Consider the following 25,187-nt stretch of genomic DNA (forward strand, 5'->3'; position numbering starts at 1 on the left):
TGACAACTACTTCTACTGAGGAGTGTTTGTTTACCCTGCTGTCCTTTGGACAGATAATCTGGAGAACCGACAGGAAGGCTAGTAAAACGTGGAGCTGAGCAGATCACCCTGCCTTTTCCCTCCTCTTGACTCCCATGCAAAGGCTGTCTGGTGCGCGTTAGTTCGTGTGCGTGTGTATGTGGGATATCCATTTTTAAAAAATTTTTTTTGGGGGGAACCAATTATCAGAAAGGCTTGGGGACACCTGAGTGCATTTTATTCCTCCTCCCCGCACACGCACGACCACCGAAAGAAGAGTTTGCGAATCTACCGATTGCGAAAACGCCGCTAGATATTTAAAGAGGCTTCACGGGCGGGGGAGGAGCCCGAGCTGAGTGTTGCTCGCTGAGTGGCTGAGGCCGTTTTGGCGCGCTCGGCGCAAAGGGTTGTGGGAGGGTTCGGAGGCCTGTTTTTACACGGGGGTCTCGCGGGAGCGGGGGAAGCATCATGCCGGGGGAAGACGACGACCCCGCCGAGATCCAGTGTCCCATCCGGGCCGCCATAGGCCACCTCTGCCAGGAGCTCAACTTGGACGCTAGCAGCGCCGCCGAGGCTCTTCGGGATTTCACGGCCCTGCGAGGCACCTACAGCCTGGAGGTGGGAAGCAGCCTGTCCTGCGGAGGGAGGGAGGGTGGGTCGGTAGGTGAATAGGTTGCAAGCAGACGCCTCCCCCTGACCTGCCCTTCAGTGGCCTCAGCGCGGCAGGCAGCCGGGTGGGCGGGGGGCGACGGGCTGCGTGAGGGTTTTAATTCGCCTCAAGGGACGAAGCGGCTGGGCCCCACCTGGGCTGTGGGCCACTATGAAGTGCTTTTAGGGAGCTTTCAGTAGCTTCAGGCAGGGCTCCAGACTCTGTGGGTCCTCTGGCAGGCTGCCCTCCGACCCACCCCCGCTACTGCTTGCTCTCTCCCGACCCACCGGCGTCGACCCCTCTCTTGCATCTGCCGGCTTCACTTCTCGATTCACTCCTGACCGAGCCGTTTGAGACTGTTTGCTTACTCTGGGTAACGGAGGGGCAGCCGCCAGCCTCCTCCACGCGAACTTGCCTGACAGCCTTTTAAATGGGGGCCTCCCACAAGAGCCAGAAATTAACTCGAGGTCTTCAGTAAATAAGTACCAGTGAGAAACCAAGGTTTCAAAAATCTCATTTCTTCACTACTTACATCCATTTGTGTTGTCCCCGTCACCAAAATGGATTCATTACTATGCAGCTCAGCTTTCACTTAAAAGTGCATTATTAACGATTCTTAAGCTGTATTTTAATAGTCATAGCCTTCTAAGGAGCTTTGTAGGTTCTGATCAGTTGTGCCCCCATAGTCGTGAATGCCCTGGACACTTTTGCCTCCCATACCTTGTGGGCAAGGACTCGGGTTGTTTCCTTTTAATATGGACATTGAGAACGCCACCTGCTCTTGGGCCCCGAGTTGCTACCAGGCAACCTGTTTGTTAAGCATTTGTGCTGATTGCTTTGCACAAAGCTTGCAGAGAGGGGGTGTGATGTTGACTGTTTACTGAGCATTCATGTTTATTTATTTGCTGAGAGATTTCTTGAGAATTTCCCGTCCCCCAAGTTGATTCCAGCACTTAACCACTCAGTCAAGATTAGGTACAGGATTGAAAGGTTATAGCTTTGGAGTTCAATGTTAAGCTCAAATATTTAATATTGTACATGTAAGAGATTAAAGACTGAGTCAGGTTTCTAGGATTTTTGTAGTTTTTTGCAAGTTGAAAGCAAAGTGTTGTCTCCCTGCGATAGACATTTGACAATGGCAGAAGATAGCTAACCTGGCTGGCCCGAAAACTCTTCGTTAGATAAAAAGTTGTGCCATATTTCTTCTCCTTCAGTGACACATTTCCATGTTTTCATTTCTAATGCTAAAAATTGAAGCAGAAACTGAAAATAACTCCTCAGCATACGTTCTATGATGGATAATGCTGTTGCACAGTAACTTTCCAGATATTTGACTTGCATCCAAGACAGTGACTCTAAAATTTGGTGTCTTTTTAAGGGAACATTTCATTTGCTCTGTGTTTTGCAGAGAATTCTGCATGTGTTCAGAATCTAGTTAGAAAACACTTACAATTGTCCAGTCATGTGGGATGTTGGTGAATTTCAGTGGACCTCAGAACACAGCATATCTCAAGAAAAGATTGGTGGCAGTGGACAAGCTATCTTTCATAGAAGCTTTTCATATAACTTTCTCTGTGAACAATCCCAGAGTTCCCTGGAACACCGTTTGAAAATGATTGAACATGGGCTTGTCAAAGCTTGCTTGAGAGTTCATGCAAATTCAGAATAGCTATCGCTCATAGGATTTGACGTTATTTATTCTATTATATCTTCTAATAAGTACATCAAACAGAGTTGGTACCAAGTTATTCTTTAAGAGAAATTTAGTACAGTGGTACCTCTACTTACGAATAACTCTACTTACGAATGTTTCTACTTATGAATGGAGCTCCGTCCGCCATCTTGGATGCGGTTTAGATAGGATTTTTTCTACTTAGGGTTGCTTCGACTTACGAATTTTTCTCCCAATGCATTCCTATGGGATTCGACTTTCAATTTTTTTCGACTTACAAATGTGTGTTCGGAACGCATTAAATTCGTAAGTAGAGGTACCACTGTAGTTTAGTTTAAAAGAATCAAAAACATTTTTGTTACCTCCCCTGAATACTCAAGAAAATAATCGTTTCTAAAGCTGCATCTTTTTGTATTCTTTATTTCAGAGTATAAGCTGAGGATTGTTCTCTTAAAGGCCATTGTTTATTTATCTTGGCAGGGGGAAACAGTACATTGGTTGGCTTGTGCTCTCTATGTTGCTTGCCGTAAGAGTATTATCCCCACTGTAGGAAGTGGCCTGAGGGAAGGAAACTGTGTCTCACTCACCAGGATACTACGCTCAGCAAAACTAAGGTATTACTTCTTTTGAAAATAAATGGGTGAGTGCCCATACTGCTTCTAGCTTTTTTCAGTCTGAAGACATTATTTGGTGTGCTTATGATTTTATGCTTCATAAGTTCATAATTTACTATTTTTTAAAAAATTGGTTTGTGCATATAGAGGTAACCTCAGACATGAAATACTTTAAACTGGAAATTTATTTTCAAATTGCACAGTTGCCTACTTTGAGGTTTCAGAAGATTCTTGCAGATTGAATGTAGTTAGGCTAACTCTTTTAGCGTTAAAAACCAAATAGCATAGCATATGTCAAAGGATAATTCTAACACTAGTTCAAACATGCATGTGTACTTGATGATTGCAGTGCTAATGTAGTTTCTTCATATACCTTCACGACATCTCAGACCTGGACTTTGCAGTTAAGTCAGCTCATACATTCAACTGTAAACATTTTGTAATCAAGTGATTTTCTTGCATGTGCAAATGGGTCTTCAACAACACAAGAACTGTAAATTACATACCTTGTATACTGATATGAACTATAGTAAAGACTACAATCTGATGTCATTCTTTTTTAAGTTTAATTCAGTTTTTTAGTAAAATGAAAAAGTGGATGGACATGTCAAATATGCCTCAGGAGTTTCGGGAGCGAGTGGAGAGACTGGAGAGAAACTTTGAAGTGTCGGCAGTGATTTTCAAGAAGTTTAAGCCAATATTCCTGGTCATATTTAAAAATCCTGATGAAGAACAACCAAAGCTACAAAGAAGCAGGAAACACAGGTACTACTGAAATACTGGGGTATTTTGGATTATATATTGTGTAAAATAATAATACTTTAAAAATATATAATGATGAAGCTAATTGTAATCCAGCCGTTGCCAGTTTGGTACCCTTTTGACTCTAACTTCCATAATCTGCAGCCAGGACCAGGTTGGTGCAGGCTGATGTAATCTTACACAATTCCTGTGGTGCCCAACTTGAGATAGGCACAAGAAGCATTCTGCAAAATAGTGTAGTTTAGACTACAAAAGAACTAGGTAGTCAGTGGGATGGTGATAATGGTGGAAGGGTTCTTGAACATGGCAAATGGAAGTATGGCTAATGGAGGAATCCATTGTACTACTCAAGTTTAAAATTGCTACTGCAGTTTATGGTAGTTGCTAATTAGATTCAAGTTAATGCTCTAGCTGCATATCTTCATAGAACAGTTTTCTAGAACTTAACCTTGACTTTTATTTCTGTAGGCGGGTGCCCTGCAATGTTAAAGACCTATTCAACTTTTGTTGGACATTATTTGTTTACACAAAAGGTAAGTCACGCTTTAACTTGATTCCCTATATTCATTTGAAGGGTTATACGGTCTTAATTGTGTTTATGTGGTTTGTTCCAAAGGGAATTTCAATATGATTGGAGGTGATTTAGTGAACTCATACCATTTGCTTCTGTGCTGTTTGGATCTGGTTTTTGCAAATGCACTTCTGTGTCCACATAAGAGAGATCTATTGAATTCATCTTTTAAAGGTATGATTATTTTCCCCAATGCATTTTTTTTGTACAAGTCTTGAAATTAGTTTCTAATTCATGACAGACACTTACTTTTCCCCTTTTGGTTAAGGTTTGCCAGAAGACTTCCATACAGCTGATGTCAGGACTTCTGAAGGGCCTCCGTGCATTATTGCCACACTATGTGAATTACATGATGGTCTTTTGGTAGAAGCCAAGACCATAAAGGAACACTACTTTAAACCATATATCTCGAAGCTCTGTGATAGAGAGGTATATGCTCAAAAATCATTGCTAATTATTGAGTAGGTTATAATGGACTGATGATTCACTGTTTTTTTGGTAATTTTTTGTTTATTTTTAATCAAAACTTCAAGTCTGCTTTAAACACATATTTATCTTTGTCTGATATAAATAGGGAAAACATTTCTGGATAGTCTGATTCTGACTAAATAATGCTTAAGTGTCAGAGCCACTTTAACTGATGCTACACAGCTGTGCTGTCAGAGGCTGGCTTGCTTGTTCTTGTTTTATTTATTATTTGAACTGCTTTTCTGCTTTTTTGTTTTTTCATTTAGATTTTAAAAGGAGACTGTCTTTTGGATTGTAGTAACTTTGCAGACAACAAGTAAGTCTCGCATTCAAAAATTACCCGAATGCTTTTATTTCAGTGTGTGAATCTGGTGATAGAACATTTTGGAAATGGCTCTTCTATCATCTGATTGTATTACTAATGATGAATTGCAAGCTATGGCAATAAATGCACACTGGATTTTAAAATACGGTGCATTCCTATTCTGGAGTATTTCTACACAAGATCCTGAAGGATGTTATCTTGTTTTCCTGCACAATCCAGGCATGTGGATTTAGGAAGCTGCTTCATGTTGCAGACTCCAGCTCTAGTAAATTAACTTGGTTTGGGGGCAAACCTTTGGTTTACTTTGAACAAGCAGAACACTAATGCACACGGCTCAGTCCCTCCTCCTTCACTTTGCCTACTTGCAGCTGGGAGAAACAAATCATGAGACTTGGACTAGTGTTACGTGAGAACCAGCATTTGTGGTATGTTTCTCTCCAAACAAACCATTAGTGGAAGCCAAGAACAAACACTAAGCCAAATGTGGTTTGTTTCTCCTAGTTTCAGGCAGGCTGGAGCAAAGTGGGAGAATAGAGCTCATTTACTAGAGTCATGGTAAGCTATGGTTTGTTGCTTACTATGACATGCAAGCATAAGAAGCTGCCATTGGTATTTTCAGCTTATTGTTGTCTACACTGACTAGCAGCTGCTCTCCAGGGTTTCAGATAGGAATCTGTTCCAGCCCTACCTGGAGATGTCAGGGATTAAATTTAGGACCTTCTGCCTGCAGAGCAGGTGCTAGATCAATGTGCTATGGCCCTTCCCTTGACCATTGAGTCAGGAGTTGAACTTCATTAGTGGATTTCTTGTTTAAAGCAAAAACTTGTTTTATAGGCGTTGCTATTTAAAATTATATAGGGAAGTGGTGAACAATTTCCAGTGTCCAAGCACATTTGTTTGGGTCCTGCTGGTACTACAAGATTTGAATCAAGTAGAAAGAACTTGATCATATAGTGTGGCAGTGCCTAAACAGACACCTTCACTATACAGTTGTACCTTGGCTCCCAAATGCCTTGGGAGTCTAATGTTCCGGGTCCCAAACGATTGAAAACTGGAAGTGAGTGTTCCAGTTTTCGAACGTTCTTTCGGAAGCCGAACATCCGACGGAGCTTTCATAGTTTCCAATTGGCTGCAGGAGCTTCCTGCAGCCAATCAGAAGCCACGCTTTAGTTTTCGAATGTTTCGGAAGCCGAACGGACTTCCGGAATGGATTCTGTTCGAATTCCGAGGTACGACTGTACTCTTTTCAGCACCTGCTAAAAACATTATTGTTTAGAGAAACCTACCCAGATGCTTAGAAAATTTAGTACTTTAATTTTTGTATGCTTTAAAGTACTGCTGTACTTTTTTCTTGATTTTACTGTTTTACTTTTGGTAAACCGCTCTGAGTGGGTTTTTTAAAAAATCAAGTGGTACATACATTTTACGAAAATAAATAACAATGTAAAACATTTTAAAAGGCTTTTTCAGACCCCCTAATTGCTAGTGCTTCCTTTTTCCATTCTATCCCAACAGTGGGTTTCAAAAAAAAAAATTCAACTTGTACTAGTAGAAACTAATAAACCATAGGTAGTAGAGTAGGGGAGCACTGAGAGCATGTGTGTATAGCAATGGGTAAAATATATCAGTTTAGTTTCTTTTAACATTAATTCATAATACAGTAGTGCATATTGTCTTCCAGCAAAGCATTGAATAAAGAATATGAAGAATATGTTCTGACAGAAGGAGACTTTGATGAGAGAGTTTTCTTGGGAGAAGATGCAGAAGAAGAAATTGGAACTCCTCGGAAGTTTTCTACTGATATGCCATCTGGCAAGGTGATGACAAGAGCTCATGTAGAGTGTTACCTTCAACAGCATTTTGAGAAGGTAATGTTAGTTGTATTACAGAAGTGTGCTTGCTTTCATAGTCTCCAGCAAGAAAAGTAGATGAGGTATTTTAAGTCAACGTGTCTTGAACTCTGTACAGTACATAGAAAGCAATAGTAAGTTATTTACATACATTTTTAATGCCTTTTCATGGGACACTGTCCTCACAATACAGTTTACAAGATTATAATAAAACACATAAAATAATTACAATTTCAAAATTTTAACCATAGATTACACAAATTGGAACCACCTGAAAAAAACAACTCCCTGGCACAACTCAATCAAAAGCAAACTGGAATAAAAATATCTTCATAGTTGTTGCTTGTTCTTTAATGAGCAGTGATGAGGACATTCATATGTCCCTAGAGATAGAGTTCCAAACATGTGGAGTTCCAGACACTGAGAGAGTGCTTTTCTTAGTATCCATGTGCCTACCAGCTCTCATCTATAGGCCAAAAAGCAGGGCCTCTGTAACTTATTTGTCCACATACTATTGAGAAATAAATACCAACACTTTTCAGAAGGACAGGGGAATTAATTGGTTTTCCTGACTGCACTGCTTGCAGAAAGTAAACAGGTGTTACAAAATAGAGAGAAATGGTTTCATCTTTACAAACTTTTTAAAAAATTAAGACGTGATTAATGCAAGATCTAAATAACTTTTGGGCAGATTGGGGGAGAACAATGCAGTGGTTTTGTTCATACAGTACAGTAAGCCAAACAAGAGCGTACCACTGGTGGGGAACTGAATCTGACCAGTGGACCTGATCCTCTGTTCCACCACTCTGAGCAAGCCATTTTGATAGGAGAGTGGGGCCAGCCTACCTATCAGTGGATCCAACCCATAGTCTAAAAAAAGAATGGTCAGTAGTTTCTGGGATTGCTATTTTGGGTATGTTTTTGTTGTGTCATGTTCTGCAGCTGTGATCTAAAGTTTTGATAGTATTTGTGAAGTTAACCATGGGCCAAAACAATTGAAAGATGTTTCTCTTTGACTTGGTAGAAAAGATCCTTCACACCCTCAACTCCATTGACTGGCAGGAGATACCTTAGAGAGAAGGAACAAGTAATTACTCCTGTTGCTTCCGCAACACAGAATGTAAGCCGGTTACAAAGCATTGTAGCAGGGCTAAAAAATGCACCTAGTGAACAGCTTATAGCTATTTTTGAGTAAGTGGATACTCCTTTTCTTTCTCTCAGATCTGTAGGTCTTCCCCCATTCTGGTTTTTATCAAATCTAATCATAATCTGGGGACTGGATCCAAAGAAACATAGTGTCTTTCCTGGATTACAACTCCAATATTATCATGCAAAACACTTATTGAAATTTAAGGAACTGTCTAAAAAACTGCTAGCAATATGGCATGGGGATTGCTATTTAAGAAAAGGGGAGAATTAAACTATAGAAGCTCTTTGAATCATGACTGGGAAATATAATGACTTGCAGTTAGTAATTCATTAAGTTGCTTCCTTCTGTTTGGTTCCTTGAAGTTGTGTGAACTGATTTGAAATACAGTAAGTGTATAAGTAATGAAGTTAAAAATTAAAACTGATCATACTCTCGCCTTATCCAACAATCTTCCAGCTAGCCATGGCAGCAATAGGTGTTCATTCTATAGGAACTGAACTTTATGGCTTCCCAGCCTTGGTTATTCAGGGGTGGGGGTTAGTTAGGCTCAGTCCTCTTACAGCAAGAAAAAGTTAGATGGAAATGGAATTCCAGAACTACAGAGCTCCTTTGTTTTGGGAAGTGGTTTACTACATTTAGGGCATTCTTTTTCCACTTATTTTGTGCTAAGGCAATGATCATTTGGGAAGTTAGTTATACTTCAAAATGTTCAGTCACTCCTTGTTTAGAATAGACAATTATTAAGTTGTTGGGAATGGCTGAAGTAAGGCAATGTTGCACATCCAAATGGGGAATGGAATAAATTTTAAGCTAAATAAATAAACAACATCAAATCTATAAGTCTAATCCTTCACTTTCTGTAGTCTAAGCCTTTCATAACAGTTTGGTTCACACATAATGCTAAGATATTTGTTTGAACACATGAGCCCAGGAGATTAACCATAGTTTGTTTCTGACAGCAAACCACATAGTAGCTTGTAGTTGGCTTACAAGCCATTGCTTGTTTTAAGTATGATTTGATGTTATATGTGAAGCCAATAGCTTTGTTTAATCATGGTTTATTTGGGCACCCCACCCCTGACATTCATCATGTTACAAGAGCAGATGGAAATCTAATCTGGGCAACAAACCAAACTTTGACGAAACAAGTCATGACTTTTTTGCATGCCTGTTATACAACTCATGCTATGTTGAGCAAACCATTGTTCAAATGTAAAATCATGTGCAAATGCAGCCAATGTATTCTAGTTTAAAATGCAGTAAAGTGAAGGTATTAATTACAAAAGAATGTGGCAAGTGGAAGCCTTTCTATCTAAAGATAATTACATAACATTTCATATATTATGTTAATTTATTGGTTTTATACTATAGGTCTTGTATACAAAATCCTGTGGAAACAATCATGAACAGAGTGAAAGAGATAGGGGAAGTTTTTTGTCAGAGCTATACACGATCAACTGATGATCAGCCAGGATCTCACATAGGTAGGAATGGAAGTAACAATTACATATAAAATTTCATATGTTTCAAAGCCAAAGGTAACAAAAACACAACTTTCAGTTCTTTGTGTAAATGGCATGTTTGGAATACTTCATGTAGCTGTTTTAATATACTGTACTGATTTCCATCTTTAGGGGAGGAGTGCTGTTCCTTAGGTGGCTATAAAGACTACCCATACAAAACAGTTATCGGCAGTCTTATGGGAACCCAAAGGTTTGCAGAAATATAGAAAACTCTTCAAATGCCCCCTCTCCCCACATTCCAGAGAGGCCTGAAATGACCAAGGAACGTTGGCTGGTTGCCTGGCTGTCAGTTAGGCGAGGGAATGGAAAACTAGGAGGACAGGAAATAGAATAGAGTGGCTGCGATTCTGAACAGGGAGCACTCCACACTGCAACATTTTGTTTCAGATCCTACTTGTAGCTAGCATGAATTGTCTGTTGCAGGCTTCCTCAAACTCAGCTCTCCAGATGTTTTGAGACTAGAATTCCCATCATCCCTGACCACTGGTCCTGCTAGCTAGGGATCATGGGAGTTGTAGGCCAAAAACATCTGGAGGGCCGAGTTTGAGGAAGCCTGGTCTGTTGCATTTACTGTCCCATCCCATGCATGCTCACTATAAAATAAGCCCCCTACTGCATTACTCTGACTCACAGGATGGCACCCTGAGCCATTTGATGTTTTCTTCATCAATATGAAGTCACAAACTTTTGGGTCTTACTATAGAAGTATAATATAATTAAACTGTAAAAATGTAAACACTTTCTGTTTAAATTGCAGATTTTGCTGTTAACCGGTTAAAATTGGCAGAAATCCTCTATTATAAAATCTTGGAAACCATAATGGTACAAGAAATGCGGAGGCTACATGGCAAAGACATGTCTGTAAGTAAACCAACTGGGGGTGGGGTGCAGTATGGAAAGCCTATTTTGGTGAACAAAATCCAAGGATCAGAATTTTCAGGCTTTTTCTCTCATTCTGAAGATTGCATGAGGGGTTCAGTTTGCATTCAGAAGTTCCTAGGTACAGTTCCCAGAATTTCCAGGTAAAAGTTGTTAGGACAGAACTCTGCTTGGGACTTTGGAGAGCTCTCTAGTTAGAGTAGGCAATAATTACCTAGCTGGACCAATGTAAGAGCAAGGGTATTGGACTAGATGGGCTTTTCACCTGATCCAGCAGGGCTCTTATGTTCTTAATGAACTGGTTCTGTATAAGGTCACTTGAATGTGCTCAACCTTCCCTTGTACTACTTCCCTTGTAATTAGTTCACTTATGTGCTGTTCAGATGATAGTACCTTCCAAACTGGGGCAGCCATCTCTCCTCAGTCCTTCCCCAGAGACAAAACTGGTCTCACCTATGTTAGCTTTTTAGGGTGAAGATACTCTGTTAAACTATTTATTAGAAGCTTCATTTTATATCAGTATTAGTTTATTAAATACTGAATAATTCAGTGCTGTGTTTGGAACTTCAAAAACCCGTTTCCCTATCACCTACAGAATCTGCTATTAAAAATATAACCAGTGGTAATTCTGAAGAAATGTGTTGTTACCACCAGTAAAACTGGAAATGAATGCTTGCCTGTTATACTTCACCTAGGTTTTTACTATATGAAACATCTTTTTTGAAGTAGAATAATTGACAGAACTTCTAAAAAGAGAGAAATCAGAAGCAGATCAGGAGCATTAGGCATAGAGCTGTGCTAATGTCCGCTGTGAACTCTCTAGTGTTGGAGCACCTTCCATATAACTAAATCTCAACTCTTCCTGACAAAACAGCTTGAATATCTCAAGTTTGATTGGCAGGGTTTAAAAAGCATGCTGAATTACAATTTGCTATATGACTGAGAGGTTAAACATTCTGCTTTTTCCTTATAGGCCCTTTTAGAGCAAGATATTTTCCACCGTTCCTTGCTGGCATGTTGTTTGGAGATAGTGCTGTTTGCATATAGTTCACCACGAACTTTCCCCTGGATCATTGAGATTCTTAACCTCAGGCCATTCTATTTTTATAAGGTAAAGCACAAGCAAAGCACTGACTTCGTGTATTGTATATTAAGTTGTCAAAGGGCTGTTTCACAGACTATGCATGCTTGATAGGAACAGTAGGGGTCAGTCACAGTGCCTTGGCAGTGCAAGATTGTTGCATGCATACTTAACAGATTTGGACATACACTTGAAGCCTCTTGATGCACACATAAAAATGTAATGTGTTAATCAGGGCCGGCTCTAGGGGTAGTCTGGGTGGCGCAGGGCGCCAGGGTGCCGGCCCGGTAGGGGGGCGCCGCGTGGCAACCGTGCTGCGCGCTGCACCCGCCCACCAGCCGCGGCAAGAAGCGGGGCGGGGGTGCCAGAGCGATCTCCGCACCAGGGCGCCCGACGTGCTTGAGACGGCCCTGGTGTTAATGGCCCAGGCATTTAGTATTGGTCAAAGTTAGGCCTAACTTCTGTCTTATGAAACAAATATAGAACTTGTACGTTAGTGATGAAATTGTTTAGCTTCCATACTACTTTTTAAGGTGGAGATGCCATCCAACGAAGAGTTGAAGGAAGGAGTTAGGAAGATTAGTAAAAGAAGGCATAACTGAATTAAAGTTGGTTTGCAATTTGGCAAATCCTTCTTTCTGACTTCTTACAGAAATGACACCTAGACAATAATGCCAATCAGTTACTATCTTTTGATAGGTAAAAATTTTGTACACTGATGAGTGTTTGTGTTCTTTGTAAAGTAATTTTCTTGGCTACTATGTAATGTACTGTGTGGGGCTACCTTTGACGGTGACTCAGAAACTACAACTAATCCAGAATGGGACTGCTAGATTGGTGACTGGGAGCAGCTGCTGAGACCATATAACACTGGTCTGAAAAGATCTACATTGGCTCCCAGCATGTTTCCGAGCACAATTCAAAGTATTGGCTCTGACCTTCAAATGGTTCTGACCCGAAAGAGCCTCATCTTTGTATACCTGAAGGAACATCTTTACCTTTATCATTCAGACAAGACACTGAGGTCCAGTTCTGAGGGCCTTCTGGTGTTTCCTTCACTATAGAGAAGTGAAGGTACAGGGAACCGGGCAGAGGGCCTTCTCGGTAGTGACTCGCGCCCTGTAGAATGCCTTTCTGTCAGATGTCAAAGAAATAAACAATTTCACGACTTTCTGAAGGCATCCTTGTATCAGGAAGTTTTTAATGTCTGAGGTCTCACTGTTAATAATAAAATGATCATATCCAAAATGTTTGGGGTTGTATTATTATTATTTATTAAATTTGTATACCACCCTATACCCGTAGATCTCACGGCAGTTTATATATGAAATTCCAAAATTAAAAACTGCTGGAGTAAAAGAGTCTGAAAGCAATTCAGTTTTTATATAATTTTTTGGTGTGCCTGAGAAAAATTTGAAGACTTTGGAGATGAGGTTGGAGAAAAATGCTGAAAGAACACAGGAGAGCCTCCAAAACGCCAGATGAAACGAGCTGTGGGGAAAATGCTTTGGATATGCAATTCTTAATGTGAGACAATGAAGATGGTTAGTGAAGTAGATTTTTACAGTGTGTCTGTGACCAAAATACTATTTTCATTCAAGGTGATTGAAATATTGATTCGATCGGAAGAAGGACTCTCTAGAGATATGGTAAAACATCTCAACAGCATTGAGGAACAGATTCTTGAAAGCCTAGCCTGGACAAAAGATTCTGCTCTGTGGGATGCCCTCCAAGCATCAGAAAACAAGGTCCCTACCTGTGAAGAAGTATGTTGACAGGCAAATAATTAAAGTTGAACACATGGGAGGAATTTAAGTCATATTTCTCACCCCTTAAATCAAGGAGGGAAATTTCTGGTGAACTACTCAGTTCCCCATTAAAGAAATATTTGTATAATAGACAGCAAAACAGTATTAATCCTACCTCTTCAAAATTGTCACATTTTCTTTCCCAGGTAATATTTCCATGTAATTTTGAAACAGGGAATGGAGGAAGAGGACTCGGACATCTTCCCATGATGCCAGTATCTCCTATAGTGCATCCTCGAGTAAAAGAGGTTCGGACAAATCTTGGGGAAAGTCTTAGACGGGGTAAGCTCATCATCTCCCTCCCCTTTTCCTCAATATCTTATTACTGTTTTCTGTCTGTGAAATGACTTGTATTTAAAAGCATCTCATTGTCCAGGTTGTCAATTAGAATTGGTCATCTGGGTTTTAGTTAAAAGCTAGAAGGAAAGCATTCAATGTTTTACTTTCTGAAAACCTTTCCTTCAAAATTTTGAAAGTTATATAACTGCCACTATACATATATCTGGGTAGTACTGTCAGCCATAAAAGCCTCTAAAGGTTGCATTCATTGTTGGTAAACTCTTAAAGGCGCATGCCAATGATAGGCTGCACCAGAGTGACCAGGCACATAGAGAGGCAGGCAGACATACCTCCACCCAACTAATCTGCAACCATCAGCAAAGGGATAAGTGGGATTTCCCCCACAGTGCTGCACATGGGGAGGAAGATGGTACCAGCTCTTTGTGTTCTTTGTAAAGCTGCCTCTCCTGCTTTTTGTGCACTATGATTGCTAGCAGGTCAGAATGCTCCAGAAACTGGAAGGAACTCCAGCCTGCTTGCAATAGTAACATGCAAGTGGGAGAAGAGGGGCTGCTCAGGGCTGATGGGTCATTTTAAGCAGTTAAGCAGACCTAACCAAGCTTACAGACTATAGGCTTACAAACACTGGCCTAGATAAGAAAGTGGAAAGTGTTGCCCTTCTTAAGAAGGAAAACAAGTTTTACATAAGTGACTCATTGAGAAGGGTTGCTTCTGCTTGAGGACAAGAACACACTTTATTTCTAAATTGTTTACTTCTAAACAAGTTGTTTCCCAAAGAAAAGATCCTTCAAGGAGTGTTAAGAATCAGCAGCCTAAATGAATGTTAGTCTCTCGCTCACACACTGTAATCTCCTGTAGATTGCTGAGCTTCATTATTTTCCTTACTGATGTATGGCTTGTGACAAATGAAAAATTCCATTCAGTGGTAAATGTGACCTTGTTATTTAGACTCTGAGAAAGAATTTTTGTGGAAATAGGAACTTAAATCGATAGAGATTATTTAGAAATTATGAAAATGTAGTATTGGTGCATGACTATTCTGCGTCTCAAAATTTAATTACTGAAATGAAGTTAACCTCTCTGTGATCAGGTTCATTTTGTTGTGACACATTGTCCCCTCTTTCATTTTAGATATGCAACCATTGTCTCCCATTTCTGTTCATGATCGCTATAGTTCTCCTGTGGCAGGAAGTGCTAAGAGGAGACTTTTTGGAGATGAAAGCCCTAAAGAAAAACCTGCAGAAAAAAATCTGACTGAAGGGACTAGGTTGAAAATTGCCCCGGTGTCAAGCTTTGTTGATGAAAATGTGCCTGTTTCAACTGAGCAGACGGTTCTTGCAATGACAACAGCTACAGTAACAGGACAAAAAATTACATTGCATGGTAAGTTGAATATATATAATTGCAATTTATAATTTAGCTTATAATGCTGGTAATCTTGGAGAAGAGTAATAAATGTGAAACTTTCGTCTATAAACACTTTTGGTTCACTGAATGCCTTTTAACTATTGTGGAAAATTCTCTTTGGTGTGTTTGTTTATAAAGGCATTATATGGTATAGCTATATTGATGAGTAAATAACATGCATATCAATACACATATAACAAGTTTCTATATAATTTTTCTGTTTGCAATTAACCATTGCACGTGTGTTGTAAATACATAAATTGTAACTTGTGGATATACCCTAGGTATTGCAAATAATACTGGAGGGATACCTTTGATACCGATTTCGGTCAACTTGTCTGAAGAATCTAAAGTGGACAGCCTTGGACAAGCCCCACTCACTGCTCAAGCTTTAATCAGTGTCTCTCCAAGTCATCCTCATATGACTCATGCACAAGAGGCATATCAGCCAGCTGGAAGCAGGCCAAAGAAAACTGGATCTCTTGCACTATTTTTCAGAAAGGTAGAAAGTGTTTCTAGAAGATATTTTTTGCTAAAGTTTCTAACGCCACCTCCCCCTGCCACAAAATAATGCTTCGTAGTAATAGCCCTAACAAAATATTCTACATTAAAGCCAGCAGGATTTACTTCACAACATTGTACAAAATAGATTTACTCCAAGTCACTGTTACAGGAGCGTCCTACACACGAGTAGGATCTTGGTAAAGACACATGCCCAACTGGCATGTTCTCTCCCTCCTGGTCGATCGTTCGGGAGCTTCAAAAGCTGTCTCCAGCCCAAACATCACAGCGACTGATGCTTTGGAGACATCAGCACACTTAGGGATCTGCAGAGTCTTCGCACTTTCCGTAATAGACCTCAGCAATTCAGCATTTTGGCTAATCTACGTTTATTTACATATAATACACTTGGAGCACTGCAACATGGCTCCCCCCCCTCTCTCTCTAGCATCAGACAGCAAAGAGAAAGAACAAGGGACAATAGTCCCACTTCAGGGAACACAGTAACACAAACATCCTGTCTCCGTCACTTCCCACTCCATGGAATGACAACATACACCATCATGTGATAGACAACAATCCCATGACTGCAGACACTGGGAATGATTCTTCAACAGTCACAGTATGCTGGCTTGGATCTAAAGTTCCACTTGTGTGAATGGAAGCACTGGCCGGGGGGGGGGGGGCGGAACCCACAGAAGCTGGAGAGCATCTGTTTTGGATTAAATTGCCCCTATGGGATAAGGATGAAATGTTTTTAAATATCCAAATGGAGATGGGATATAACTAAGCAATGAGCCTACAGTAGAGCATGAAAATCAATTAAAATGGGTGTAAGGGGAAATACATATACCAAACACATTGGGAAAGAGACACCTTCTATTTATATGCTAGCGTTAGAAGCCTTTGAGCCAAGATGGGGAGTAGCTTTAAAGGAGAACATTTATGGTGGGCCATAGCATTTTGCATGTGTGCATACCACTGTTTCAAACATCTCCTAAAATATAAAGTCTGTATTAAAGAACAAAATTACCTTAAATAAAAATAGTGTACACTTCCATTTCCTCACATTCCTATTCCTTGTTTGTCCCTCAAATTCCTAACATTCCAAAAAATCTGTTAAATTTACTTAGTGTTACACGGTAATTCATCTTAGGTGTATCATCTGGCAAGTGTGCGGTTGCGTGATCTGTGCATAAAACTGGATGTTTCCAATGATTTGCGCAGGAAGATATGGACATGTTTCGAATTCACATTGGTTCATTGTACAGATCTAATGAAAGATAGGCACTTGGATCAGCTCCTAATTTGTGCTTTGTTCATCATGGCAAAGGTAAGGCGTTCTGTTCAGAATGCAGTACTGTTTTTATGTTATATTCTGGCATGAATTTCATATCACCATTCCAGCTGCCTGTTTAGTGATATATGATAAGTTGTTCAAATACAAACCTAACGATTCTGTGTTTTTTTCCATCCCAAATCCTTGGTATTAGTAATTTCCCTTTGTGTCAATCAAATACTGTAACAACAATTTGCTGCCTGCTCGCTATCACAGCATGGATTAGTTGTTGCATGCAAAACCTGGATGCTTTGATACTGAGCCTTCAAAACTGTGTTATATAGCAGTTTGATAAGATTTCCTTGTGTTCCCCAGAGGTGCTATATGTAGCTGGTCGCTTTTCAGAATCTTTCCTGTACCACAAGTCCTCTAGAGTCTCTTGAAGCAAATGCCAACTTATATTTAAGAACAACACATAGTCGTTTCACGTTTATCTAATTTGAGCTCTTCAAACTGCCAAGTGAATTAGGAAGGTAGGAATTTATACCTTTACCTTGTGAGTTAGAAACAGAAATGCACTTAGTAGCTGTAGGAAACCCCTTTCTCCATTTACCCATAGTTGTAGTTATGGAGCTGGAGAGTGGGAAGTATTTGCTGGGCATTCCCTTTCCAAAGCAGTTGCTGAGCAAAGGGAAGAGCAAGGAATTTATTTAAATACCAGTGCTCAGTTAGGTGTGAGCTCCAACAATATTTGCTGTCACGATCTTTACAAATGATGTGAGTGGGAGTATGCAACAAAAGACATTAATTCAAACTATGTGCCATTTTACAATGATAATAAAATATGACTCCTGTTACTTTGAGGTCCCGTAGAATTACTTCCCACCATGTAATTTATTTATCATTAATATTTATTAAATTTATACCGCTCTCCTCCATAGATCTCAGGGCAGCTCACAACATAAGCATTTATGAACACTTTGGTCCCTACTGCCACACACTTAGCCATATGGCATGCAACTAAAAAAAACCCTCAAATGCACAGCATCCCACCAGTTTTGTGTTTCTTCATAAAGATTGTTGCTGGCGGATACCTCATTTAGGCTATATGCAGTCATCATGTATTCATATGCACTAGCACTGGCTCATTTTCATCTCAAAGGCCCAGCTCCTTATGCTCCATTGGGAATTTCCTCCTAAAGATTTATTGAGTTGTCAAGCAACACAAAGAGCTGCAGGAGAAGTCATTGGAAGCTCACTTGTGCATGTAGAAGCGCTCTCCCAGCCCTTCAAATCCATGCATGTCTACAGGAATGTTTTTATTGTGTAATGAGTTTGGCCATGTTTTGTTCAGGTATCCAAAGATGAAAGAACGTTTCAGGACATAATGAAATGCTATAGAAACCAGCCACAAGCAAATAGCCATGTAAGTATGTTCTCAAAAAAAAACATTTTTTAAGGCTTTCAGTAAAGTATTACATTTGTTACTTAAATATTACCTGCACTTTTGAGAAATTGTAAACCTTTTCTTTCAATTTACCAGCAATTCCAAAACCTGCATTTTTCCATGTGCTATAGGTCTACAGAAGTGTTTTATTGAAAAATGCGTCCACAGAGGCAGCGTCAGATATAAAAGTTGAAGAGATGTCAGAAGAAGGTAAGTAAATCTACTATTTTTAAACTTTAATTGAATGGTTTAAGGGGAAATGAAATTCCTGAATACATACATTCATAAGGGGGGGGGGTTGTATTCATCTAGGTTTTACTCAGAGTAGACCTATTGAAATTTATGGCATTTGGGTATTCAGTTGACTAAAACTGAGTTGAATACCACCCTGATGCCCAAGTTCTATAAATCTGCTGAAAAGATATGGCTCTAAAGTTGGTGGTAGAATCAGATACTTGGACTTTTAGTCCAAGTTCTTTTATGACAGAGATTCTTCAGACCAAACTACCCCTAGAAGGAGGTAGAAAAATGACAAATGTGTGTAGCTGGGAAAGCCACCCAGAGTGGCTGGGGATAAATATTATTATTATTATTATTATTATTATTATTATTATTATTATTATTATTGCTATTATTATTATTATTATTATTATTATTATTATTATTATTATGTGACCAAGGAAAGAGTAGGAATAACCAGTGTGACACACATAAGTAAACATCCATAGGACGGTCCTGTAAGGTTGGAATTTAAGGATCTCTTTAGGCACATGCAGGTGTATCCATTCATACAATCCCTGGATATTTGTTTTCCCCCAAAAAAATTGCAGTTGGATTAAAACTTCTGTACTACTACCAACATTGAGTTGGTGTAATAATCTTAGAACATGAAAATATAGGAAGAAAATTATACGAAAGAAGTGGGGAAGAGTTAAAACTATACTATATTGCATTAACACAGGCCTGGGAGCAGAGATGTGTTTTTACAAGATTCCTAAATGTCATGAATGTGGATGACCCCAGTGCATAGAAAGGCCTTCATGAGAGCAGGTGTACCAGCACTTTGAATTGTGTTTGGAAATGTTCTAGAGAGCAATAAGTTTCTTTCAGTGAGTGCTGTTGAAATATATGTTCCCATTAACTTGTCCCAGTCAGCAAATAGCATCATAAAGAATGCATTACAGTAGTAGTAGTAGTAGTAGTAGTAGTAGTAGTAGTAGTAATTTTTTTTATTTATACATACCCCAGCCACTCTGGGCTGCTTCCAACAAAATATTAAAATACAGTAATCCATCAAACATTAAAAGCTTCCCCAAACAATCCTAGATGCTACTCAAGCATGGGTTGGGCTATTTCTGTCCAGGAGGCCATAGCTGGCATATCACCCTAAACTGATGAAAGTCACTCCTTGTCACAGAGGCTCCTCGGTCTCCAGTTACAAGATGAAAGAAAGCAAGATGAGCATCTGTGTTGGGTAATTTGGCCAGAATTCATTACATGGTGAACTGATTTTATTGCTGGTTTGAAATTATATACATTGGCTCAATCCCCATTTACTACAACCACTTAAGACTGGGGATGCTGTACCTAAGTTACTTACTTCCAAGTAAACAAGCAAAGGCTTGTGCTGTTGGACCACTTATAGCAGATTGGGTGAATGGTGAAGAGAGAAGTTATCTATCTGCCTGTATCTCTACCATTTCAAATCTTTCCTAATAATAATAATAATAATAATAATAATAGCCTATGTTATTTTTCTTACACCTTCATTTCAGTAGACTTACCCAGGAAGATGAACTGTTCACCTATGAGAACAAAAACAGAAATTCCCAAAGACTTGGAAAAGGAGGAGAGAGGGGATCTTCCAACATTTTATGACACCATCTATTTAGGAAGAGTGCAGGTCTTTGCACTGAAATTGGAACCTACGTCAGATAAACACCACCCAGAGGTAATACATAAGGGAATTTGGGGGGGGGGAACTATGTGGACTCCTATTAAATCTGTTTGTATTAATCAATTATGAAACTTACTGTGTGTAACTAATAAGGAGTAGTACCATGGTCATTAGCTTTCTACATAAGCATAATTTGAATGGTTGCAAATTTACATTCAAAATGTCTTGAGAAATTGTTGGGTTCTCTGAAAGATCCTTCAATACAGTCATACCTCATGTTGCGTCTGCTTCAAGTTAATGTCTTTTCAAGTTGCGTCCCATGGCAACCTGGAAGTACCGGAACGGATTACTTCCGGGTTTGCCACTCACGCATACGCAGAAGCGCTAAATTGTGTATGCAAACGTGGCGCTTCTGGATGCAAATGCTTCGATGTGCCTCTGGGACGGATTACATCTGCAACTCGATGTTCCACTGTATGTAAATGACCTAACAGCCCTAAATTTCAGTAATACTGTGATGATAAATAACCTAGGTTTTAAGTAATGCATACTTAACAAATGTGGTATGTTAAATAAAATTATTATTAGATGTGTATTCTAAAGAGAGATTCAAAGAGGTGCATGTTATATTGTTCTCCTCTTAACTGCTATACAACAAGTTCCTATAAGTCTTAGGTACCAGAGAATTCTTTTCAAAGCCTAAGATCAAATTAATGGTAGCTATTTGATGAATTGGTATGGAAGCAGCCTCAGGAATCTCTTTGGTGGCTGAAAAAGATCCTTCAAAATTAAGAGTATAACATACCTGGTCTAGAAAATGGTAATATAAACTTTGTTACAATTGTCATTTTTGAGCTTGTGTTCTTCAGTTAAATCTTACATTTGCAAAATTAGAGAATGGCCTGTCTGTATTTAACTCTGCAATTTTTCTTTCCAAGGTTGAAGCACCTTCCCTTTCCCCATTTCCAAGCATTAAACATCAACCTGTATCTCCTCGGCGGATATCCCAGCAACATTCTGTTTATGTTTCACCACATAAGAATGGTGCTTGCTTGACACCTAAAACTGCTGCCCTCTTATATAAATTTAATGGGAGCCCTTCTAAGGTAAGATGCTGTTTAAGTGTTTAAAACCTTCTCCATACCTTTTTGAAGTGCCCTAATACTATATGTGATTGTAATAATTTAATCAAAGATTGAATATTATACAGCACTTCTGAACATTTTTTTAAAGCTGCGGGCAATATCTAGTTGAGTTGGTGCATGAGTAGAACTGACAAGATTCTGCAGTGCAGATTAGAGTAAGGGGAAGTTTCTGCAATGTTGGATTTCCCCCTAATATACTTTAATAAAGACACATATTAAGCTCTTTTTGTTTTTATCTTTAATTATTACCAGCTTTGATTGTAATTCTTTAATTTTCAGAGTTTGAAGGAAATCAACAATATGATAAAACAAGGAGGACAGAGGCCTAAGAAGAGAGCAATCTCAATTGACAGTGACACAGAATCACCAGCAAAGAGACTGTGCCAGGAGAATGATGATGTTTTACTTAAACGCCTTCAGGATGTTGTCAGTGAAAGAGCAAATCATTAGGTCTGCAAGAATACTATGTGGGCCAAAGCTTGTTAAGATCTGTCTCATGTAGCTCAAAACACTGTCCTCTCTCAACTTTTAATTTTTGCTTATGTTACATGGGTGGTGGACTAGTCAAAACATTGAAGTAGTTTTATGGTACTTCATTTTTTAAAATGGAACTTTTAGATCCTTTGTCCTACAGCTTATAGGTGCAGCTATTTGATTTTTAAGTTTTATTCTGAAATTAGGAACCAGTTCCTACTATGAGAAGGACCAAAGTTTTCAGATTGCAGCCACCACATGTTAGAGATGTAATAACCAGTCAGTTGTTCCTTAGTGTGATTATTCTCTTGGTTTGAAGTTCACTTGGAGAAATAGCTTGGTTTTTATTGGTTGAAAGAACATTATTACCTTCTTCACATTATTTTAATGTGACGTAAGTTGGACAATGTAGTGGTTCTCTAAACTCCCTGTCCCTAGCAACCAGTCCTTCCATGTAAGACCAGGGCTGGGGGAAAAGGACAGGAGTATAGTTAACCTTCAAAACACAAAACAAAAGGTAGGATTCTGCCACCACTTCCTTAGACCCCAAGTAACCTTAGAGCAAGAGTTAAGGAAGACCACTCCAGCCTTTACCAGGTTCCCTTGGCCCTGTGTACTTTAAAGTACCGCAGACAGAATTTCAACAGGTAGTGTTAGTAGATGTCTGAATGGCTAGGCACTGATTCAGCTTCACCGGCAAAAGCACCACCAAAGGACAAAAGTATCCTTTTCAATATTTATTAAAAGGAAAGGCAGTTTAGTAAAATAATGCAATTCTTTAAAAAACAGGTTACACAGTTCTTGAGAGGTTACAAGCAGAAAATAAGAATGAACTGGTTGCATACTCACGCTAAACCCTTATATCAGAGAAGCAAGTTTCATTAATCCACTGAAAGCTAGATCCTCCTTAGAGAATCACCAATAGCAGGGGGTCAAACATATATATTGTATGATTGTCAAACTGACACAACGAATCCTGTTTGTACTCAAGCCTTGATCCTCCCCAAATTCTCAGACAAGTACTTTAAATCACAAAGTACCTGTTTAACCTCCTGAGCATGAATTTGCAGCCCCAATACACATCTTAAATTACAGTTCACCCTTTTATGCTGTAAATCAGATAAGCATCTCTCTGCTTGGAGAGTCATAGAGCAATTAGCTGACCCAGAGGTGTGAAAAGGAATTTGCTTTTTAACGACCCCTTTCCCCAGAAGACTGCAGTTTCTCCCATCCCACATTTCTCCTGTGCTTTGAACCAAAGTTAGACACACAAAAATTTCCCAATATCAATACATCCTCTAATCACTACAGACAATGCTTACTTTTAGTCATTCATCTAGTAAAACCAGGTATTTTTCACTTCCTAGTTGAGAGTGAAGAGATGTCACCTTTTTATCTGATGCTTGGATAGTGTTTTGATTTGAATCATGAGCATAATGTTAAAGGGCTGTACTCTTAGCTGCAGGTAGGATGGCTAACTTTCTGCAGAATGAAGTGAAATGGGGTTTGGGATTGTTTTTGTTGCTGGTACAACAGCAAAGGTGAAAGCAGCCTACAATCTTCTATTGTAGGCCATAGTGGGAAAATACTATCTTCTGTTATCTTACTATCTCATTTTATTTTTGTTTCTTAAAGAGGCCATGAGTTATGCTTTTAGACAGAAGCACTCTTTGTAACTTCCAGAGCTTACATTGCTTTCTCTGTCGTGCTGGTACCTCTGCCTACATACTGTAAGCCAACTATGAAAAGCATGTCATTCATACTCTACAGTTGATTTCTTAGTTCCTCAGGTAACATGCCTGCTTACACTTTGATGAGCCTGGCTATACATTGCAGCTGCTTACAAGCAACCATCTCTGAGTGTCAGGCATCCCAAATATATCTCCCCCGCAACTGCCCCCCCCCCCAAACAAGAAAGGCTGCAGTGGCTTGAAGCACCAACTGGACGTATGCTTTTCTCTGCTCTCAGGTAGAAGAAATTGTCCTCACCAAGTCAAAGGAGTAAGAAATGCACCATGTTAGTGTGAAGTCATAGTGATTGCAAATTGAGTATTAGCAACATGGAAAGATAATATTTTTTTAAAAAACAACCCTCAACCAGCAACAAGAAAAGACATGCATTCTTTATTTGGACAATACGTTTTTCCAATTCCTGTGATTTGCTGGGGCTCTTTTTGCTTAAGTGTTACTACATTCCTATTAATAAATACTGCCCCCCCCCAAAGTATAATTTCGCTTGTGTAGTATCTACACAAAAGTTAGCCTTAATTGGGTGTTTTTGTACATTATATGTAACTATTGTAGGATTTAGTCTTCATTTTCTATTACTGGCATTGGGTACCGAATTAATTTTTAACTCTTTATGCTTAGGGGTCTCTAAAGAAGATATTTGATTAGGAGTACCTTATGAAGGTATGGTTCTCTGGTTGGTATGCGCAGGGGGAAGCACTGGTTGGTTGGGCAAACTTTCAAATCTTCAGCCCTGTTGGACTCACGTCAATAGGTCAGAAAGTGTGTGTGCAGCCTTCCTCCTGCCTCCCACATGAAATATATTCTATCTCATTGGTCTTAAATGGAGGGAAAACAAGTAGACCCAGTCCCAGGACTGGCATATTTTCCCCTTTATCTGAGGGCATGTCAAGGGATTAGAAATCCCTTGGAATCCCACAGAAACGTGCTTGGAATTAACCCCCCCCCCAAGCTGCTGTTGGGACATGGGGAACAGCAACTAAGATTTCCATGGCTGCACTGCAGAGGCCTTTATGGTTGGATTTTCCCCTCTGCCCACCTTAAGTCAAAATTTGAATGCACTGAAGTCTACCAGTCTAATAGGTAGTAAGGCAAAACAGAAGAGCCATGGTTTCATGCTTCACGACAGAAAATGTCAGTGTATTTGTGTTTTAATAATTGGATAGGGAATGAAATTCCCCAAGTGCCACAGGATCTAAATGTTGAGCTTTTTATAAAGTTAGTATCTCTGTGGCAATGACGGCTTTGAAGGTGTGTTACTTGTTACATTTTTACTGTGTAGCATAAAAATGCAATGAGCTTAGTAGACTGTCGGCTGTGTGTACTGTTATTTTAGTGCATTCCCCCCACATCAGTTGATCTTAATTTCTCAAATGCTCTTTCTCAAAGTATCTGCCCTCCAAACATATCTATATTTTCTTATCTCAACGGCTGATGCCGAATTTATTAATAATGATTTAATAGGTTGTATTATATTTTGTAACTTTGCAACTTTGTCTACAAGAGGTTATTGATCCTGCAATATTTGACTTGATAGAATTATATATTTCCATAATACTTTGGGAAAATCCTTGTAAATATGATCCTTAATTAAAACACTTGTTTCTGATTGCTTTCA

The 25,187-nt window shown here is 39.4% G+C and overlaps 1 protein-coding gene across 3 annotated transcripts; it reads left to right on the plus strand.

Moving 5' to 3' along the window:
* On the plus strand, positions 1-25,187 carry RBL1 (RB transcriptional corepressor like 1). Of its 3 annotated transcripts, none has more exons than XM_035123307.3 (22): positions 1-636; positions 2,820-2,953; positions 3,518-3,718; positions 4,184-4,248; positions 4,332-4,460; positions 4,555-4,715; positions 5,021-5,070; positions 6,761-6,947; positions 7,954-8,120; positions 9,451-9,563; positions 10,360-10,463; positions 11,455-11,592; positions 13,164-13,328; positions 13,517-13,652; positions 14,802-15,053; positions 15,362-15,579; positions 16,735-16,911; positions 18,212-18,283; positions 18,436-18,514; positions 20,080-20,255; positions 21,140-21,307; positions 21,626-25,187. In XM_035123307.3, exons 1-22 carry the CDS (start codon positions 487-489, stop codon positions 21,794-21,796), a joined length of 3,213 nt encoding a protein of 1,070 aa, XP_034979198.3. In that variant the 5' UTR covers positions 1-486; the 3' UTR covers positions 21,797-25,187. The 3 variants fall into 3 exon arrangements, with proteins under 3 accessions (XP_034979198.3, XP_034979199.3, XP_088530627.1); XM_035123308.3 differs by having other exon boundaries at positions 20,083-20,255; XM_088674501.1 differs by having other exon boundaries at positions 6,761-6,896; positions 21,626-21,938.

The sequence above is a fragment of the Zootoca vivipara genome, chromosome 7 (assembly GCF_965207765.1).
Source record: "Zootoca vivipara chromosome 7, rZooViv2.hap1.1, whole genome shotgun sequence".
Classification (NCBI taxonomy): Eukaryota; Metazoa; Chordata; class Lepidosauria; order Squamata; family Lacertidae; genus Zootoca; species Zootoca vivipara.